The 18,834-nt window shown below is 35.5% G+C and overlaps 1 protein-coding gene across 1 annotated transcript in view; it reads right to left on the bottom strand.

Moving 5' to 3' along the window:
* The window catches only part of PIBF1 (progesterone immunomodulatory binding factor 1), a 195,280-nt gene that overhangs the window by 27,482 nt on the left and 148,964 nt on the right, over positions 1–18,834 (bottom strand). Inside the window, exons 15-16 of the mRNA XM_080798058.1 lie at positions 7,539–7,669; positions 186–270 (exon numbers count right to left, since the gene is read on the bottom strand). Coding sequence (XP_080654184.1) covers positions 186–270; positions 7,539–7,669 — 216 coding nt within the window. The remainder of the gene's footprint in view (positions 1–185; positions 271–7,538; positions 7,670–18,834) is intronic.

Genomic DNA, 18,834 nt, shown 5'->3' on the forward strand with positions numbered 1-18,834 from the left:
AGTATAAATTAATTCATAAAGAATAATGAAGTATATTACATATTCAATATAAAGGACCAGATGACAGTGAGATGCAAACATGAGAAGTCATTAATGCACATGGACAACTGGGATCTAGTAACCTTAATGCAATATGGACTTTGAAAAAGCTTAAAGTAAAAATTATGACAAAATGAAAAAAGTACCTCTCGATGATTTAGAAGTTGTTCTAAATCTAATGCCATTTGATTCTTCATCTGTAGTAGAGCTGACTTTTCTTTATTTAAATTGCTGAAAAAAAACCCACCAAGTTTTTTAAAAGTCATCATATTGGTGTAAATTTCATTAATAAATAGTAAATAGCAAAAGGCTAAAGACAAATCTAACAAATCTGTTTGAATTAAAGAGAAATTAAATTTATAGTCCATAAAGATAGCAGACCAGCCACCATAATGTTTGATTTTATCAACAGCTAATTATTTTCTAAGAAGACTTTTTCTTTTAATAATCATTTGACAGTGCAAATGAGATGTGTTCTGAGAATCCTTTCCTGCCTGGTAAGGGCATAAAAATTGATGTTTTAAAGATGATTATTTACTCCTGAAATGTAAAAATGATGAAGTGGGATTTATACAAAAGCTCAAAAGTATGTTTGGGGAAAATATTAAAACTCAAGACACTGGAAGTCAGATTAAAACATTTATCCTTAAAACTAAAAGTAACATTTTATAATTGACCATGCACTAAGTTACAAGGCATATAATTAAGTTAGACAAATGAATCAGATATTCAGTCTGTGATAAACAATCTTTGCCTCCAAATTCTTAGTTCAATCTTTAATTTCTAAGTCTGTGTCGTGAGTTTGCCTTTGACAGGACCTATTTTCTGATAGGAAAGGGTGAGAAGCCTAAACAGAAGAACATATTAGGATTTTAAGAGAGAAATATTTGAGGCCTTGTACTGTCTGGAGTTTTATTATTCAACATATAAAAATTAATCTGAACCATTAAATAAAATACTCTTTGAAAGTCACTGGAATGAATCTCCTCAGTACCACATCAAGACTTAAGAAAAGCAACAACGAATCAAAACAATATAATTCCATAAATATCAAAACAAAATCTGTGAAGGTAAAATTAGTGAGGATTGTTTTGCTGAATAGGTAAGATGTCTTAAATTATCCTTTAAGAAAATGGAAAGCCACCAATTTTTTAAATATCAGGTAGTTTTTTTAATATTCAAGGAACAGTATTAAGTATTCTGAAAGAACTGGTAATTCCAAGGACTTAAGAGGAAAAAACTCACATTCTCCTTTTTCCTAGTAACTGAACTTCCCCAAGGAAGCACCATAATTTGTCCTCTGAGAGAAAAACAAGATGCAATTCTGACTTCTGTTTCCAAATGTGACATTGACTCAAGTGTGTGCTATAAAGCACAGCACACAATCACCCTACTAAGCCTCAGTTTTCACATCTGTAAAAGTGGAAAACAATACTCATGTATGTCAAAGGGATATATGAATTACCTAATGAATGAGTAAATAAAGAATCAAACATATAAAACACAACATAAATGCCATATGGTATTACTAATTTAGATGAAATACAGGTATCAGAGAAAAACAGTAATTAAATGCCATACAGGTTAGCAGTTCAGCAGAAAAACAGACTGACTTTCAGAATTAGGCATTAGAGATCCTACTGAGCCTTGGAGTTGAAAAGAACTAAATGACATAAAGGTAACTGAGTATCAGATTCTGCCAGAGTCCTGCAACGTATGGTAAAGATCAGATGTTTCTGAACTGCGGGATTCAAATATTTTTTAAAATTAAATTAAACATCCAGAACACAGGAATAGGATTTTTTGAGGAACAGAAATGTATTAACGATATGCATGTATACATGTTAATGTTCATATACATGTTACATACATATACTACATAAACATACACTCACAGGCAGTACACACACACACACACACACACACACACGCACACACTCTCAAATACCAACAGGACCTTAAAGAAAATGTGTGCAGGGGCTCCTGGGTGGCTCAGTCATTAAGTGTCTGCCTTCAGCTTGGGTCATGATCCCCAGGTCCTGGAATCAAGCCCCTCATTGGGCTCTCTGCTCTGTGGGAGGCCTGCTTCTCCCTCTCCCACTTCCCCTACTTGTGTTCCCTCTCTCTCTGTGTCTCTGTCAAATAAATAAATAAAATCTTAGGAAAAAAAAAAAAGGAAAATGTGTGCAATAGGAACGGAATGTTGATGTAATAAAGGATCTGACTAGGTAATCTGTTAGAAATGCTTTATATGTAGTGCTTAATTTTTTCCAGGATAAAGGAAGTATTCCATATTTAAATAGCAAAAATATCTGTACAATATAGAATAAAAGGTGGGTGGATAAACTGGTTCACAGAGCAACTCTGTTCTATCTGTAAGACGTGGGTTTATTGCAAACAGTACAGACGCCTCAGACAATACTTGGGTATGTATTTTCAAAGTCTCAGCCTTCTCTATAATACACTCTTAAACCACAAGGGAGACCATTTCAGCACGTGGGTCTCTAAAACTGCATATGATGATTATTATACTCTGTGTTCTTCCAGTGTGTATGTAATTACTCAATTGAAGTTTAGTCTCCATAAGACATATTTCATAACAGTGGAAATTTACCTTTAAAAATACAAAGCTTCCATGCATGACTCATAAAGCAACTACAAAACAAATCTCCTTATAAGCACATCTACCGTGAATGGTATATTATACCCATAACTGTTCAATTCACTGTTAATTATTACTCAGGATTTGTCTTTATGGCTCTGTGTCACCTGCTATATGAAAACATATTCCTGATATAATGTACTTTAACTTCCTGGATCAATATACCCTGGCTTAGCCTCACAAGACTAAGTAGTCTTTTCTTCTTAAACTACTAGTTAAGAATAAACTGAGAACTGACAATGGGAAAAGGTAATTTATGCTAAGTATTCTCTTTCTGTGCTTCCTTCAGTTTTGGGCCGTAGATCAAACTACATAACTCAGACGGTCTCTGGTGGCTCTGTAGAGGAGAGTTTAACAGTACTACGTTTAGAATGGATTATTACTTTAATGATAGGGAAATTTAAAGTACTTCATAGTGATATCTCAAATGCTAGCTTTTAATGTGCTCATAATGATTTCATTTTGGTACATATTTACTCTAACCTTTCTAGACACTGAATATAAATAAGTACATTTGCAAGTTGGGGGTTGGTATAGCGGCATTTTTTTATTTTCTAAGACAATGATAAAATTATTCAGTTCCTGAAAGAGCTTCTGTTGTATAAGCGAGAGACATATTTTAAAAAGTAATCATTTAACTGAAACCATAAAACTCCTAAGAGAAAACATAGGCAATAAACTCTGGGACATTGGTCTTAGCAATTATTTTTTTTTGGATCTGTCTCCTCATGTAAGGGCAGCAAAAACAGACATAAATAACTGGAACTATATCAAACTAAAAAGCTTTGAAATAGTGAAGGAAACCGTCGACAAAACAAAAAGGCAACCTATAGACAGATGAATGGATAAAATGTAGTGTGTACACACACACACACACACACACACACACACACACACACGGGAATATTAGTCTGCTATAAAGAAGAATGAAATCTTGCCATTTGCAATAACATGGATGGACCTAGAGGTATTATACTAAATGAAATTAGTAAGATAAGAGAAGGACAAATACCGCAGGATTTCACTTTCATGTGGAATCTCCAAAACAAAACAAATGAACAAACAAAACAAAACAGAAAGACTCATAAATACAGAGAACTGGTGGGTGCCAGAGGGGAGGGGGGAGGAGTTTGGACAAAACAGGTGAAGGGGATAAAGTGGTACAAACTTCCAGCTATAAAATAAATAAGTCACGGGGATGAAAAGTACAGCATGGGGAATACAGTCAATAATACTGTAATAAGTTTGTATGGTGACAGATGGTAACCACACTGGGGTGAGCATTTCGTAACATATATAAATGTTTAATCCCTGTGTTGCACACCTGATATTAATATAATATAGCATGTCAACTATACTTCGATTTAAAAAATAATCAATTATTGTAAATATTCCTTACAATTAAAATCAACACCTAGCAAAAAGGATAGGCCTTTTTAAGACATGATCACTTGGTAATTGTTTTGAATGGGACATCTGATGTTTAAATTTCAAATTAATGAAGGGCAAAAGGAAGGGAAGTAATATTTACTGAGTTTCTCCCATGTGCCAGAAGCTTTGTAGATGTTATTTCATTTAATTTTCACATCTAACCCTTGATGTTCACACCAGTAGCTGTAATTTACAGGCACATCTACCATGACAATAGAAACTGGCTGATGTGTATTCAAAGTCCAGGATAATTCCTCTACATTTGAAATGTCATCGGCTCCATGTAAGAGAGATGGTAGACAGACTGCTAGCTCTGACTTGTGGACTGGGCAATTTTTTATGGTATTTTCATTCATGTCATGAGGGTACGTTTAACAGCATCGCAAAGGCCATAATTAAACTACTGAAAGCACCTTAATTTTTCACATTAGAAGGTAGTTGCTTCAATTAAGAGCAAGATTTCATATCCTGTGAAATACTAGTTCAGAATCGATTAAAATATTTATATAGCGAGTTCATGAAACACAGCTTTAAAGGACCCAGATTTTAGCACAAAAATATTTTTTATAGTTACTTTCATAACTGACATAGTTTTCATGATGATGTTGCTGTTATTAAGGGAGTCCTAATTTTTGTCAAAATTCAAAATGTTTTGAGAAATGTAATTTCTCATTTTTAAGATAACTTTCAACATAAAAATTTGTTTCATGTAAGATAAATACTAATAATAGCAAACATTTACACAGCATTCATAATGTGTAGGCACAGTGCTATACATATTACAAAGATTATATTGTTTAATCCTCAGAATAACTATATGAATTAAGTGCTGCTAGTACTAGAGTATCACTCACATTTCACAGATAAGAAAACTGGCTCTACAGTCCAATAACAGAGCCATTAACTGGCCACAGGTGGCAATTAAAATTAACTTAATTAAAATAAAAAATTTAGTTCCTCATATGGGTAGTGGCTACCATACTGGACAGTGTAGAAGACATGGAGTATTTTTACCATTACAGAAAGTCCTATTGGATAATGGAGGTTTAGAGAGTTTAATGGACTGGCTTTAACTCAAAACTAAGTATCGAGCTAGATTTAAACCCATGTAACCTATCTGTAGAGCCTATACTCCCTTTAAAACCTGTTTTTTAAAAACAACTTTATTTGGAATTTTTCGAAAGAAGAAGGAAAATATAACAAACCCACAAGTATCTACCACCTGGCTTTAGCAATTATCAATTCATTAAAGCTCCACTTTAAAGCACTCTTCTACGCTATTTTTTTTTTTTTTACTTCTCTTCCTTAATTATATGAGTTAATGAAAAATTCTCCCTTATTCAGAATAGAACATAGGGAGGCAGTATAACATAATGGTTTAGAGTATAGAATTAGGAAGCAGACAGATCTGGATTCAAATTTTGACCCTACCACAAAGCTGTACGTACATTCTTAGATACCAAGTTGCTTAATTTCTTTAGGGCTGAACTTGTTCACCTTAATAGTTTCCTCCTATAGGTATTATTTTTCTCTATATTAAATCTTTTCAACTCTTAAGTCTTAGTAAAATAAATACTCAAATAAATTTATTTGAAGGTAACTGCGAAAGGTAATTTTATCACAGGACTTTAATGTTCCTGCTCCAAGATTAAAAAAGTAAAAGGAGATTCTATACAAAATTTCAAATATAATATAGGAAGAAATACATAATATAGGAAGAAAAATTTCTATTTAGGGTTCTTCCCTCTATTTCCTTAAGATAACCAAGTGCCTAGTGAGTGATAAAACACAATTTCCATTGCCCCCAATAGCTACTTATAGAAGAACTGCTTAAGTGATTCACTGAATTATTTTAATTAATTTCTTAATTTGGTTTATTATTTAATAATGTAGGTTGTATATATTCTAAATCTGATTTTTAACTTTAAAATTAATCCAGGAGTAAATTATTATTTATATTGACATTTGCAGAAATGTGATTTAAAATTATTTTATCATATCATCCTGAAATTAAAAATTAGGAGTAAAGTTTTGAATCAATTATTTTGGCGGGGTAGAAACAAGAGAAGGTAATTATTCTGATTCTTCAGAAAGAACACCCACCCATACATGGTTCGATACCTCAGGAAATCTGAATTTAATAACTCTAGTCTCCTAATTATTTTTCAGTTCCTTAATTTAACAGTTTCTATTCCCATCTAATTCTCTGCTTCTACATTTATGAATTGGTTAATAATTTATCTAAGTTATTCTAACAATCTTAAAATCCAATAACTGAGCCAACTAATCAACCACCCATGAGTTAAAACATCTTTCTGTATAACATCATTCTTTTACTTCAACTTAAAAAGACTAAAATGATTATATAGATGAACAGGTAAGGAATTTGAATGACTATTAAATGGAACAAGTCTTTTGGGTAAGGGGTCATGTAAGAAAACAACTTCAGTTGAAGGAAGTGAAAGGGATTTATTTACATTTAGGTAATTCATGGGCTACTTCATGTAGAGTCAGGGGAAGAAAAGCCTAAAAAATTGCTTGGCAAAGTCAACAGAATCTAATCAAATGTGTATATTTTGTCTGTTTAAAAAGTCATCCTTTTGGGGGGGGTGCCTGGGTGGCCTAGTTGGTTAAGTGTCCAACTCTTGGTTTGGCTAAGGTCATGATCTCGGGGCCCCCGTTCAACGCAGAGTTTGCTTGAGGTCTCTTTCCCCCTCTTTCTTTGCTCCTTCCTCCTGCTTTCTCTCTCTCTCTAAAATAAATAAATAAATCTTAAAAAATAAAAATAAATGTCTCTGTAGAGAGGACTCAGGAATTTTTACTTCCTACAAAGTTCCCTAAATGATCCTGATGTATCTTCCCTCTGCATCTCCCCCACCCAATGTGCGCGCTCTCTCTCTCTCTCTAATATACAAATCTTAAAAAAAAAGTCATTTTGGGGGTGCCTGGATGGCTCAGTCAATTAAGTGTCTGATTCTTAAACTCAGCTCAGATCTTGATTTCAGGGTCATGAGTTTGAGCCCTGTGATGGGCTCCACCCTGGGCATGGACCCTACTGAAAAAAGAAAAACGTCATTTTGACTCCACAAATGGTATCTGGTTATATTCCTCTTCTTCCTTTGGTCAAGAATTCTAGGGAAACAAGGACAGAATAGCTGCTTATATCCGAGGGTTGGTGGAGTGCTTTGTTAATAAGTGCAGCATTGTTATTTTCAGGCTAAGATTTCTGATCATAAGGTGGAATGTGAATAACTAATGTGACCCAGTTTCTCTAAGATAAATTACATTTAATACCATGTTCACTATTTACATTTTTTCTTCACAATTTACAAACTTAATTCATGGATAGCAGTATTATGCTTACATTGCCTTTATTATTCAAATAAAAGATTTATAGACAATTTACCTGACATCCTTCTCAAGTTGTGTAATACACTCCTTCAGGGAATCAATCTTAGAATCTCTCTGACGCACTGATTCAATGAGGTATCTGTAAGGCTGTTGAGTCTGGTTTAACAGAGAATTGGCCCTGTTAAGCTAAAGAAAAACAGATTTCATGAAAATCTAAAAAATTTTACAAGAAACTAAGGTTATCCAAAATGCTGTAGCACAGACAAAGTACGCCAAAACTCCCTTACATGAATTACTCAGAAAAGTGTTTCCTATGTAACTCTGAAGGTTTTAAAACTTATTAATCAATATAACTATTCTTTATGATAATAACAAGTAATACATTAATAGGAAAGAAAAATTTTAAATAAAATATGAATTGTTACCAATTTTAGGGATGGGTCATCTTAATGTTTTGTCATTTGTTGGTGTGAGAAGATATGTAACATAAAATTTATCTCTTTTAATAAATATTCTTTAGCTAAAATAAAAATCTTTTATTTGAGCTTTCTTTATTCAAAATAACATAATGACATTATAATTTAGCATTTTTCTCATGTCTTCATATTTCCTTCCATCTTTATTTATAAAATTGATGAACTGTAGCTAAATCATTATGTATAATGAAGTTTCTAGGAAATTAGAGTTAAAATATAAATAATATAAAATTTAGCATTTTAACCATTTTAGTGTATACCTTCAGTGGCATTAAGTACATTCACAATGTTGTGTAACCATCACTAGTATCTATTTCTGGAATATATTTTTTTTTTTTTTTAAAGATTTTATTTATTTATTTCACAGACAGAGATCACAAGTAGGCAGAGATGCAGGCAGAGAGAGAGGGAGGAAGCAGGCTCCCCGCTGAGCAGAGAGCCCGATGCGGGGCTCGATCCCAGGACCCTGGGATCATGACCTGAGCCGAAGGCAGAGGCTTTAACCCACTGAGCCACCCAGGCGCCCCTATTTCTGGAATATTTTTATCAGTTGCAACAAACATATCCATTAAGTAAAAACATGTCCTGCACCCCCCTCTAGTCTACTATCGGTCGCTATGAGTTTGCTTATTCTAGATGTATAAGGGGAATCATATAATATGTCATTTTGTCTGCTTATTTCATTAATGTTATGTTTTCAAGATTCATCCATGCTGTACCATGTATCAGAATTTCATTCCTTTCTATGGTTAAATAATATTCCATTGTGTGTTTTTTCACCTGTTGATGAATATTTGGGTTGTTTTCACTTTTTGGCTATTGTAACTAATGTTGCTACAAATAGTGGTGTATAAATAAATATTTTGAGGTCCCACTTTCAATTCCTTTGGGGTTCTACTCAGGAATGAGTGAAACTGCCAAATTCTATGGTAATTAGATATTTTTTTCTATATTTTACTTTTTGAGGAACTGGCAACTGTTTTCCACAGAGGCTGCCTCATTTTACATTCCTATTAACAATGCACTTGGTTCTACTTTCTTCACATCCTCACCAATACTGTTATTTCATGTGTCTACTGGCTGTTGTATATCTTATGTGGAGAAATACCTATTCAAGTCTTTCACCTATATTTTAATTAGATTGTCTGCTTTTTTGTTGTTGAGTTGTAGTAGTTCTTTTATGTTCTGGATATTCCTTATTTGACGTATGATTTGCAAATATCTTTTCCCATTCTGTGGGTCTTTTGATAATAAAACTCTTTAATTTTCATGAAGTCCAACTTTCCTAGGTTTTCTTTTGTTGCCTGTAATTTTGGTGTCTTTTTTTTTTTTTTTTTTTAAAGATCTTACTCATTAATTTGAGAGGAGAGAGAGCATGAGCAGTGGAGAAGGGCAGAGGGAGAGGAAGCAGCAGATTCCCTGCTGGGCAGGGAGCCTGATGTGAGACTTGATCCCAGACCCCTGGGATCATGACCTGAGCGGAAGGCAGAAGCTCAACTGACTGATCCACCCAGGTGCCCCTTTTGATGTCATTTTTAAGAAACAATTACGAAACCCAAGATCATGATTTCCTCCTATGTTTTCTTCTTTGAGTTTTATATTCTTAGCTCTGAAATTTAGGTCTTTGATCCACTTGGAATTAATTTTTGTATATAGTGTAAGGTATGAGTTCAATTTCAATGTCTAACATGTAGATATCCAGTTTTATCATTTCTTGAAAAGACTGTCTTTTTTCCCATTGAACGGTCTTGGCAATCTTGTTGAAAAACCATTGACCATATACATGAAGGTTTATTTCTAGACTCTATTCTATTCCATTAGTCATATCTATCTATTCTTATGCTAGTACAACACTGTTTTGACTACTGAAGTTTTGTAGTAAGTTTTAGAATCTGGAAGTGTGAGTCCTCCAACTTCATTTTTCCTTTTCAAGATTGTTTTAGACATTCAGTGTCCCTTGAAGTTGTGTATGAATTTTTGGATGGGTTTTTCCATTTTTGCAAAAGATGTTGTTAGGATGTTGTTAGGGATTGCATGGAATCTGTAAATTGTTTTGGGTGGTATTGTCATCTAAGTCTTCTAATCTTTGAACGTGGGATGTCTTCCAATTATTAGGTCTTTTTTTTTTTTAAGATTTTATTTATTTATTTGACAGAGAGAGAGATCACAAGTAGGCAGAGAGGCAGGCTGAGAGAGAGGGGGGGAAGCAGGCTCCCTGCTGAGCATAGAGCCCGATGTGGGGCTCTATCCCAGGACCCTGAGATCATGACCTGAGCAAAGGCAGAGGCTTAACCCCCTGAGCCACCCAGGGGCCCCCCATTTATTAGTCTTTTTAAATTTAAATTTCTTCAGGAATGTTTTGTAGTTTTCAGAGTACAAATCTTTCTCCTGTTTGATTAAATTTATTCCTAAGCATTTTTCTCTTTTGGATGCTATTATAAATGGAACTGTCTTCTTAATTTCTTTTTGGATTGCTTATTGCTAGTGTATTATGTATAACTTTATCTTATGCCTTTTCACTTTACCTTATATAATTATTCTCCCAAGCTCTCGGAGTACCTTAATATATGATTTTAGTGGTGACAAAACTGTCTAGGAAGCCAAGGTCCCATAATTATATTGCTTACAGTAACAAACATTTAGGATGTTATCCATTTTTGACTAGTTTAATATTGCAACAGACTTCAAAATTAATTTTTTTTAAAGTTTTCTTTGTGAAAATTTTCAGACATAAGTTGCACTAAGGTTAAGGACTATGTAATGCTCTCAATATGTTAAGACCAAATTCTTTCCCTAAGGATTTTATTTATTTTTTAAAGATTTTATTTATTAGTTTAACAGAGAGCGAGCACATTAGCAGGGGAGAAGGGCAGAGGGAGAGGGAGAAGCAGGCTCCCTGATGAGCAGGAAGCCTGATGTGGGGCTCGATTCCAGGACCCTGGGATCATGACCTGAGCCTTAGGCAGACACTTAACTGACTGAGCCACCCAGGCACCCTCCCTTAAGGATTTTATTAACTTCTATACCCAACCAACCTTAGTTGTTTTTTTTTTTTTTTTTTAAATTGTGTTTGCTCTTTTCCTAAGCAAATATAAAATGTAGGTCAGTATAGGACTAAACACAGCACTGTCAGTATCTGTAAGCCCATACTTTGGTACCTAATGAGTTCTCAGAAAAAGTATTCTGAAGTTTGATATGCGAAAACTGAATAATCTCTATAAAAGTGGAAGATACCTATTTTAAAACTGGGGGGTAGGGAAAGGAGTATTTTATTACACAGAACAAAAATACTATAAAATTCCTACTTTATGACCTTAACGTGTTCTTTGACAATAAAATTCTAGCCTTTTATATGTTTAAATGTTTTTTTCTTCTTTCCTTCATAGTCACTAACAAGTTCAATGGAGGCTAAAGATTTGCTCTTTTTTTCTGGGACAAGAAAGGATTTCTATATTTTTTTTTCTCAAGTGAATTACATTTATGAGATATGTATATCTCATGAATGTATATATATATAAAGTTATTAAGATCTACACATAGAACTTATTTTGTTACTGCAATTTTTTGGTGTTCTACTCACATAAAAGAAATGAATGATTAGCAGCCTAGAAGCTGAAGGTGTAGAGAACAGTAGGAAGGGTATAGTGGAAGGTACAGTGGAAGGCAGAAAGAATCATTGTTAAAATCATCAGCCATGAGATCTAGGTGGGCAAGGAAGAAAGAGAATCCAAAAGGTGATTGACCAGCTAGCTGTTAAAGAATATCTGCTTGCTGATTGAGGACTACATTTTAAGTTACTCAAATGATTCAACTAAATTATATTAGAACACTTCCTTTTGGTTACATTAGCCCAAGAAAAAAATTCCCCAAAGAAAAGGAAATGAACAGTGAAAGAAAAGACGACTTCATTTTTTGGACATGATTCATTACAGCAAAAGCAAAGCCATAAAGAAAAAAAAATACCACGAATATTTTCTATAGTTTGGGTTTTAGTGTCTTTTTTCCTTGCTTTGGTAATCATTCTTTTAAATCTATTGCAATGTCACCGGAATCTTATTACTTACTCTACTAAGTTACTTTATGAACATTCAAATATGCAGCTGGACAAAAATAAAACTAAGTTCTACTTACCTGTATAACCAGTTTCACTAGTCAATTAAATCAAACAATTGCCTTGACTTTGTTTTCACAGAACTGACCTTAACTGAATAAACTGAACTGACAAGTTGCTTTGTGTTTCAAAGTGCAGAATAGTCGGGGGTAGGGTAGGGAGAGCCTTGGTGGGCTGGTGTTGGTTGGGGTACTTCAGGGAAGCACTAAAGGCATTTACAAATTGTAGTTAGCTGTAGTCTATAATGAGCTATGCTTGAAACTTATCAGATCTAAATTCAACTGCATAAAAAGTGTAACAGCAGTCATTAGTCTTAATTATTTTAGTTCCATTTTTATCCTCACAGCAATTACACATTAGGTTTTAGTATTATAAACAAAATTAGGGGCCCCCAAAGCCTTACTTCCAAAAGGTATCTCTAAAACACAACCTACAAACTCCTCCCTCTCTGGATAATAAGGGCTTACTAGAGTAACGCCAGTCTTATGAACCTATTTCTTTATAAACTTGCAAGATTTTAAATCCCAAAATTTATTTTAAATTTTTAGGGAAAATACATGTCTGTCAATGAAAAGTAATGCTAATACTGACTTTTGAAATAATTGTAATTTGACATAATTTAATTCCTTCAGTATGGTTTTAAAAAGTCTTTCTGTAACTATAATACTTAGTATTCAAAAAGTTACACAATCACTCCCTTTGCCTATTGTTAGTAATCTTTTCCTTATAGGAAAGCCTTAGTAATTAGTGACTCAAGAATCATATACGTAATAAATGACTCAGGAGTAAACCCATGACACTACATTTTACAGAACTGTTATCCTTTGTTTCAATAAATTGTACATATGATTCAGAGAAACGCAACACCTGACTAAAACATAATTACATATTTTGATTCAAATTTTAACTTACTCTTGGATGATAATCTAAAATGATATATTTTCTCTTAAAATTAAAAAATATATATACAGGTGACCATTTTTCATTGTGAATTTCCTAAATGTGGGATTTTTTTTTCTTGTGGAGGTTATTTTTAAAGAAACTCCTAGAAATGGAGCTCTTTCTTGCTAGAGACAAAAATGCATTTTGTTGAATAGAATTTAACATTGAATTAGTTTCTGTGGATAAAATATATACAAGTGATACTTTCTTGTACTGGTTGTTGTTGTTGTTGTTGTTGTTTTTTAAAGACTTCATTTGTTTATTTGACAGAGAGTAAGCAAAAGAGAGAGCAAGCATACAAACAAGGGGAGCAGCAGGCAGAGGGAGAGGGAGAAGCAGGCTCCCCGCTGAGCAGGGAGCCCCAGGTGGGACTTGATCCCAGGACCCTGGGTCCATGACCTGAGCGGAAGGCAGATGCTTAACGACTGAGCCACACAGGCACCTCTGGTGGTGGTTTTTGCGAAGAAAATTCCACATACCATTATCTAATCTTTTTGATTGTGCCACAGAATGTAAAATGCCTATTTGAGGTCCAATATGGAGCAACACTTTGGTACTAATTCTCTGTGTTCTCAATCTGTAGGAGTAGTTCTCACGTCTAGTTAAATCATCAGATCACTGGGGAAAATGTTAAAAACCAGTGATTTCTGGGCCCCACCCCAGTCCCAATGAATCAAAATGTCTTAGGGCTAGTCTCAGATTCTGGTAATCAGTCAAATTCGGAAAGGACAGCTGTTGCAATCTTGGACATGCTGCAGGACACTCCATCCAACTATTTTAGCAGACTTAACACTACACATAAATCATCTCATCTCCTGAATTTACCATCCTTCCCGTTAAAACCACTTTCTTATCCTGTGTCTCACATGGTGAATAACATCATCATCTTTAAGAGGTGTGATATTTAAGTGATACAATTCAACCAATTAAGATGTCAGCTTTGCACTGGAGCAGGTTCCTGGAGAAACTCTGTGGTCCAAGGTCTTTCTTTGTTGGTGGATGGTGAGGAGATCCAGGGCCTTTCAGGAGAGGCATAAGGACAAACAGGAATGATATGCAGGGGTTTAGGACAACAGCTGTGTACAGTGTTCTTGCAAATATTTTATTTTATTTTTTGGGGGGGTTTATTTATTTATTTATTTGAGAGAGAGCGAGCAAGCACGTGCTTGGGCAAGTGGCTGGGGAGCAGATGGGTTGGGAAAGAGACAAGCAGACTCTGTACTAAGTGTGGAACCTGATGTAGGGTTCGATCCCAGGACCCCAAGATCATGACCTGAAACCAAGAGCTGGACACTCAACCAACTAAGCCACCCAGGCACCCCCAAATATTTTCTTGTTTTAATAACCAACAGCAAGGGCATGCTAATTGATCACAAGCCCTGCTCTGATCCTGAGATCATCAAAGTATGGTAATAAGATGATATTAACAGGATAAAGGGAGAAATAATTGATAAGAGGAAATTCTTGAGTAGAATGTTAAATATTTCAGAGTAATCAGCATGGTTGTGACGGACTATTTACTCATAAGTCACACAGTACACAAGACTGTAGTGTATTATTTTTTTCAAAGTGTGGCCATGCATCACTTTTATTAGAGTTACAAGAAGAGCTGGTTAAAAATGCAGATTCATGAGTTTCATTCCAGACCTACTTCATCACAATCTCTGAGGGTAGAATCTAGAAACCTACATATAAAACAAGAATCTTTGGTGATTCTTATAGTCACTACCGTTTGAGAATCCCTAGTGATGTGTAAGAACAGAGCAAAGTGGCAGATACATGAGGGACACCTACACACCAGGGCTTTAAGATGAAGACATCTGAGGGAGAATGGTGTCGTCATTCAAAGAGAAAAAAGAATTTCTAGATTATCTATAAAATCGATAATGTCATGCCATAAATCAGGAGACTGAGAAGAGAATACTGACAATTAGGATGTCAATGGTGATCACTGAGGATAGATGACATTGGTGATCACCGAATAGATGATCAGGGAGAATAGCAGAAGGAATTAGATACAAAGAGAGGTATTTACTTTAGAAAGTCACTGATGTCCACCCACACACAGATACACCCACACATAGTCTCTCTCATTTTTTTTGAAGAGGGACCAAAAAGGGCGGGGAGGGGGCAGGGAGGAGTAAGTGAAGATACTAAAGAATCCTTGGGTGAAAGAGATTAAAGGAAAAGAAATTTAGATGACCTAGTTGTAACAACGAAGCTACGAAGATGATAGCAGATGATGGAACTGATGGTTTTGAGGAGTGAAAGTGACCTGCAGTAGGGATAATGAGAAATAGGACAGATGCAGAGAAATAAACACTGGGCTGCAGGAATGAGGGCCTGGTTGATGTTCAACAACATGAATTTGTAATGCTTTCAAGCAGCAAAAGTAACAGGTTTCCACAAAAAATTTTCAGCACATGACCACAAAGAATTTCTCTCCCTCTCTCCTTCCTTCCATTAAGCATATATAGGGTAACTATCAGATTGTAAGGTAATATGTGAAAGGTAGGGAACATCAAGAAAAGCCTGATGGATGAATTTAGTGACCAACCAACCTGGGGTGCTGGTGAATGTTGTGATTCGATGGTTGATAAGGCTGGGGAGGAAGAAAAGTGAAGCCAAGAGGGGTTTGACAGATTGGAAAATACGAAGTGTTTATGAATGTGGAACACACAATGAGTGCAAATAAAGCACAGATTTAGTGGGAATGAAAGGACTGGGAGAGCTGGAAGGACAGGAGATTAGAGTCAGAGAATGGAATTTTCAAGTTCAAGTGTTTTAAATTTCTTGCCCCTGAGAAATTCATTTTAATGTGGTTCAATTGTATAACAATCCTGACAGCAGTGGGGAGGGTATTGCTGTGTGAGTTGTAATAGCTCTTAAACAAAAAAAAAGTGTAGTCATTCATGAGTTATCAAGGCAAACCAGTAAGGTAAAAAGTTTAAACAATTTGTTTGATGTGTAAATAGGATACAATTTATAGATAAATCACTGTTTTCCCTTACTTTGGTGGTGGCCGGCATTTGGTACGTGTACACACACACACACACACACACTCCCTCTCTCTCTCTCACACATGAGCTCCTATGTGAACCTATAAAATGCAGGCTTACAGAACAAATTCTAGTATATTGTCTTGAATCCATGTAATTGAGTTTTTTCCAGAATGAACCATAACAAAAACTTCTTGGCTTAAGCACTTGGCAAGGTTAGACACAGAGCTGTTAGAAAAATGAAAGTGAGTGTTTTGTCCATAAAACATTTTGGTCATTCATTTGGTAGATAAATATATGCTCTTCACTAAAATAAAAAGGTTAAACTTTATAGGATTCCACATCAGAACCTCAAAAACTGAGAGACAGAATGGCAATAATTAGCCTCTTCGCAGTAGGTCTTCTTCACGAAACTTTCAATTTAATTTTCCCTCACATCCAGTTACAGGATATCTCGAGCATCCACAAAATACATGAGAACACTAACTTCCCAAGGGGTGAAGCGCCACATGAAATACACAGACGCACAGAGAAAATGAAGTCTACCCCAAATTTTTCAACATTACAAAAAAGCAAGTTGTTACCTATTTCAAAAAGTTAACTTCTCACCAGACCAAGTTACTTTCCGGGGGATATTTTCCTGCTCCCAACAAAACCAGCTGCACGGACTGCCAAACTGTACCAGTGGCAAAAGGTGGCCACAGTTACCTTCAGAGAAAAGGAGCCACTGGCATCGTCTCCCTCCTTTTCCTTTTCATCTATTTCTTCTCCGTGGTATTCAGATTTCATTCCCTTTCTCATCTTGGTTTTTAAGACTCTGTTGCAGCAATTTTAGGTTTGCAGCAAAACTGACTGGAAACACAGGGAGATCCAATATACTCCCAGCTTCCCCATCCCACAATCTCCCCCAGCGTCAGCGTTTGTGACAACTGATGAACCTACACTGACACCCTGTTGTCACCCAGAGTCCAGTGTTTACATGACGGTCCACTCTTGGTGCTGTACATTCTCTGCGTTTGGACAAATGGATAAGGACACGTGTCCACAGTTACAATATCACAAGCAAAAGTCTACCCTAAAAGTCCCTTTGCTCTATCTATTCATCCGTCCCTTCCTCCTAGCCCCTGCAACTGCTGATCTTCCTACCATCTCCACAGTTTTGCCTTTTCCAGAATATCATATAGCTAGAGTCATACAATATGTAGCCTTTTCAGATTGTCATTGCCTGTTTTTAAAAGCTATTTTTTCACCTTCTGCTTTGCTTTTCTGTTTTTTTCTACCAAATATAAAACATATTGTTTTAAAAATTAATCAATTAATCGATTAATTAATTTATTTTGCACGTGCACACAAACAGGAGGGGCAGAGGAAAAGAGAGAACTCCAAGACAACTCCCTGCTGAGGGCAGAGTCTGATACAGGGATTGATCTCATAACCATGAGATCATGACCCGAGCCAAATGCTTAACTGACCTCGCCACCCAGGCGCCCCGAACATACTCACTCTGTTTTAAAAACTAAAAGTAATCTGCTCATTTGGTTGGAAAATATTTCGATGCAATTATTTTATTTGGAACTTAAATAATTTACAACTGAGAACACTGAGGCACAGAGAGGTTAAACAACTTATCCAAGTTTACACAGCAAGTAATTACCAGAAATGGCACGTTAGCCCAGTGAGTCTGGCTCCAGAATCATGTGCTTAATAGCCAATATTCATTACCGCCTCTCAGTAACAGGAAAGAAAGCAACAATATGTAAGAGTAGCACAAAATGTGAAGAGCTAAGAATTCCTCTCCCCTCACAATAATCAATGTGCACTAAAGGCATGGGTGTACATGACAACACATAAACATTAAAGAAATGGGACCAGTTATCTACAAAGAAAAATGCTTCATGGCTCTTCTTCTGTATTAGAACTATCTAACTGTATCTACTGAGGAGCCGTGTTCCTCTGGGACTTACGGGTTCTACAGCCCTTCCCTTGCTGTTCTGGTTACTTTCAGAGGAGATGTAAGAACAATGGTGCTCTCTCTGCGCCTTCTGTGGGGCCATTTGGCTGGGAATTACAGGCAGTGATTGAGTATATATTTTACTTGGGAAAAAAACCAAACACCTTTTTTTCCCCCTAATTAGAATATAAGCTCCAAAGGGTAGGTAGGAATTTATGGCTGTGTTATTCAATGATTATCCCAAAAACCTAGAACAACACCTGACACACTGGTCCTGAATAAATATTGACTGAAACACTGAATTTCATATCAGTACTACCTAACACTTCACAAAATTTATTTCCTTAGTATACTTTATTCCTTATGCTGAGTTAAATGACACAGCATGGACTAGAACTAAAATTTTATAAACTGTTCTTACCTAAGTTCTTTCTGTGTAAAGAGCCAATAAGGAAATAAAATTTATTCGGGAAAAGTGACATAGTTTCTACAATAGGAAATCTTGCTGTTTACTGGAGTTCCTGAAGAATATGTCCATGTAATTAAGTGATAAAAATGTTAACACAGAGATATGAAACTCAATGCAGTTCAAAGAAACTCAATACAGTTCAAAACAAGATTTCCTTAAAAAAAGGAATCACTATAGGGGCACCTGGCTGGCTCAGTCAGTTAAGCGACTGCCTCTTAATTTTAGCTCATGTTATGACCTCAGGGTCGTGAGAGTGAGCTCTGCATCGGGTTCCATGCTCGGCCTGGAATCTGCTTGAGATTCTCTCATTCCCTCTCCCGTTGCCCCTCCCGGTCCTTGTGCACGTTCTTTCAAAAAAGTAAATAAATGAGAACTAAAACAAAAAGGAATCATTATAGAACTA

This window comes from Martes martes (assembly GCF_963455335.1).
Source record: "Martes martes genome assembly, chromosome: 3".
In the NCBI taxonomy this organism is placed as follows: domain Eukaryota; kingdom Metazoa; phylum Chordata; class Mammalia; order Carnivora; family Mustelidae; genus Martes; species Martes martes.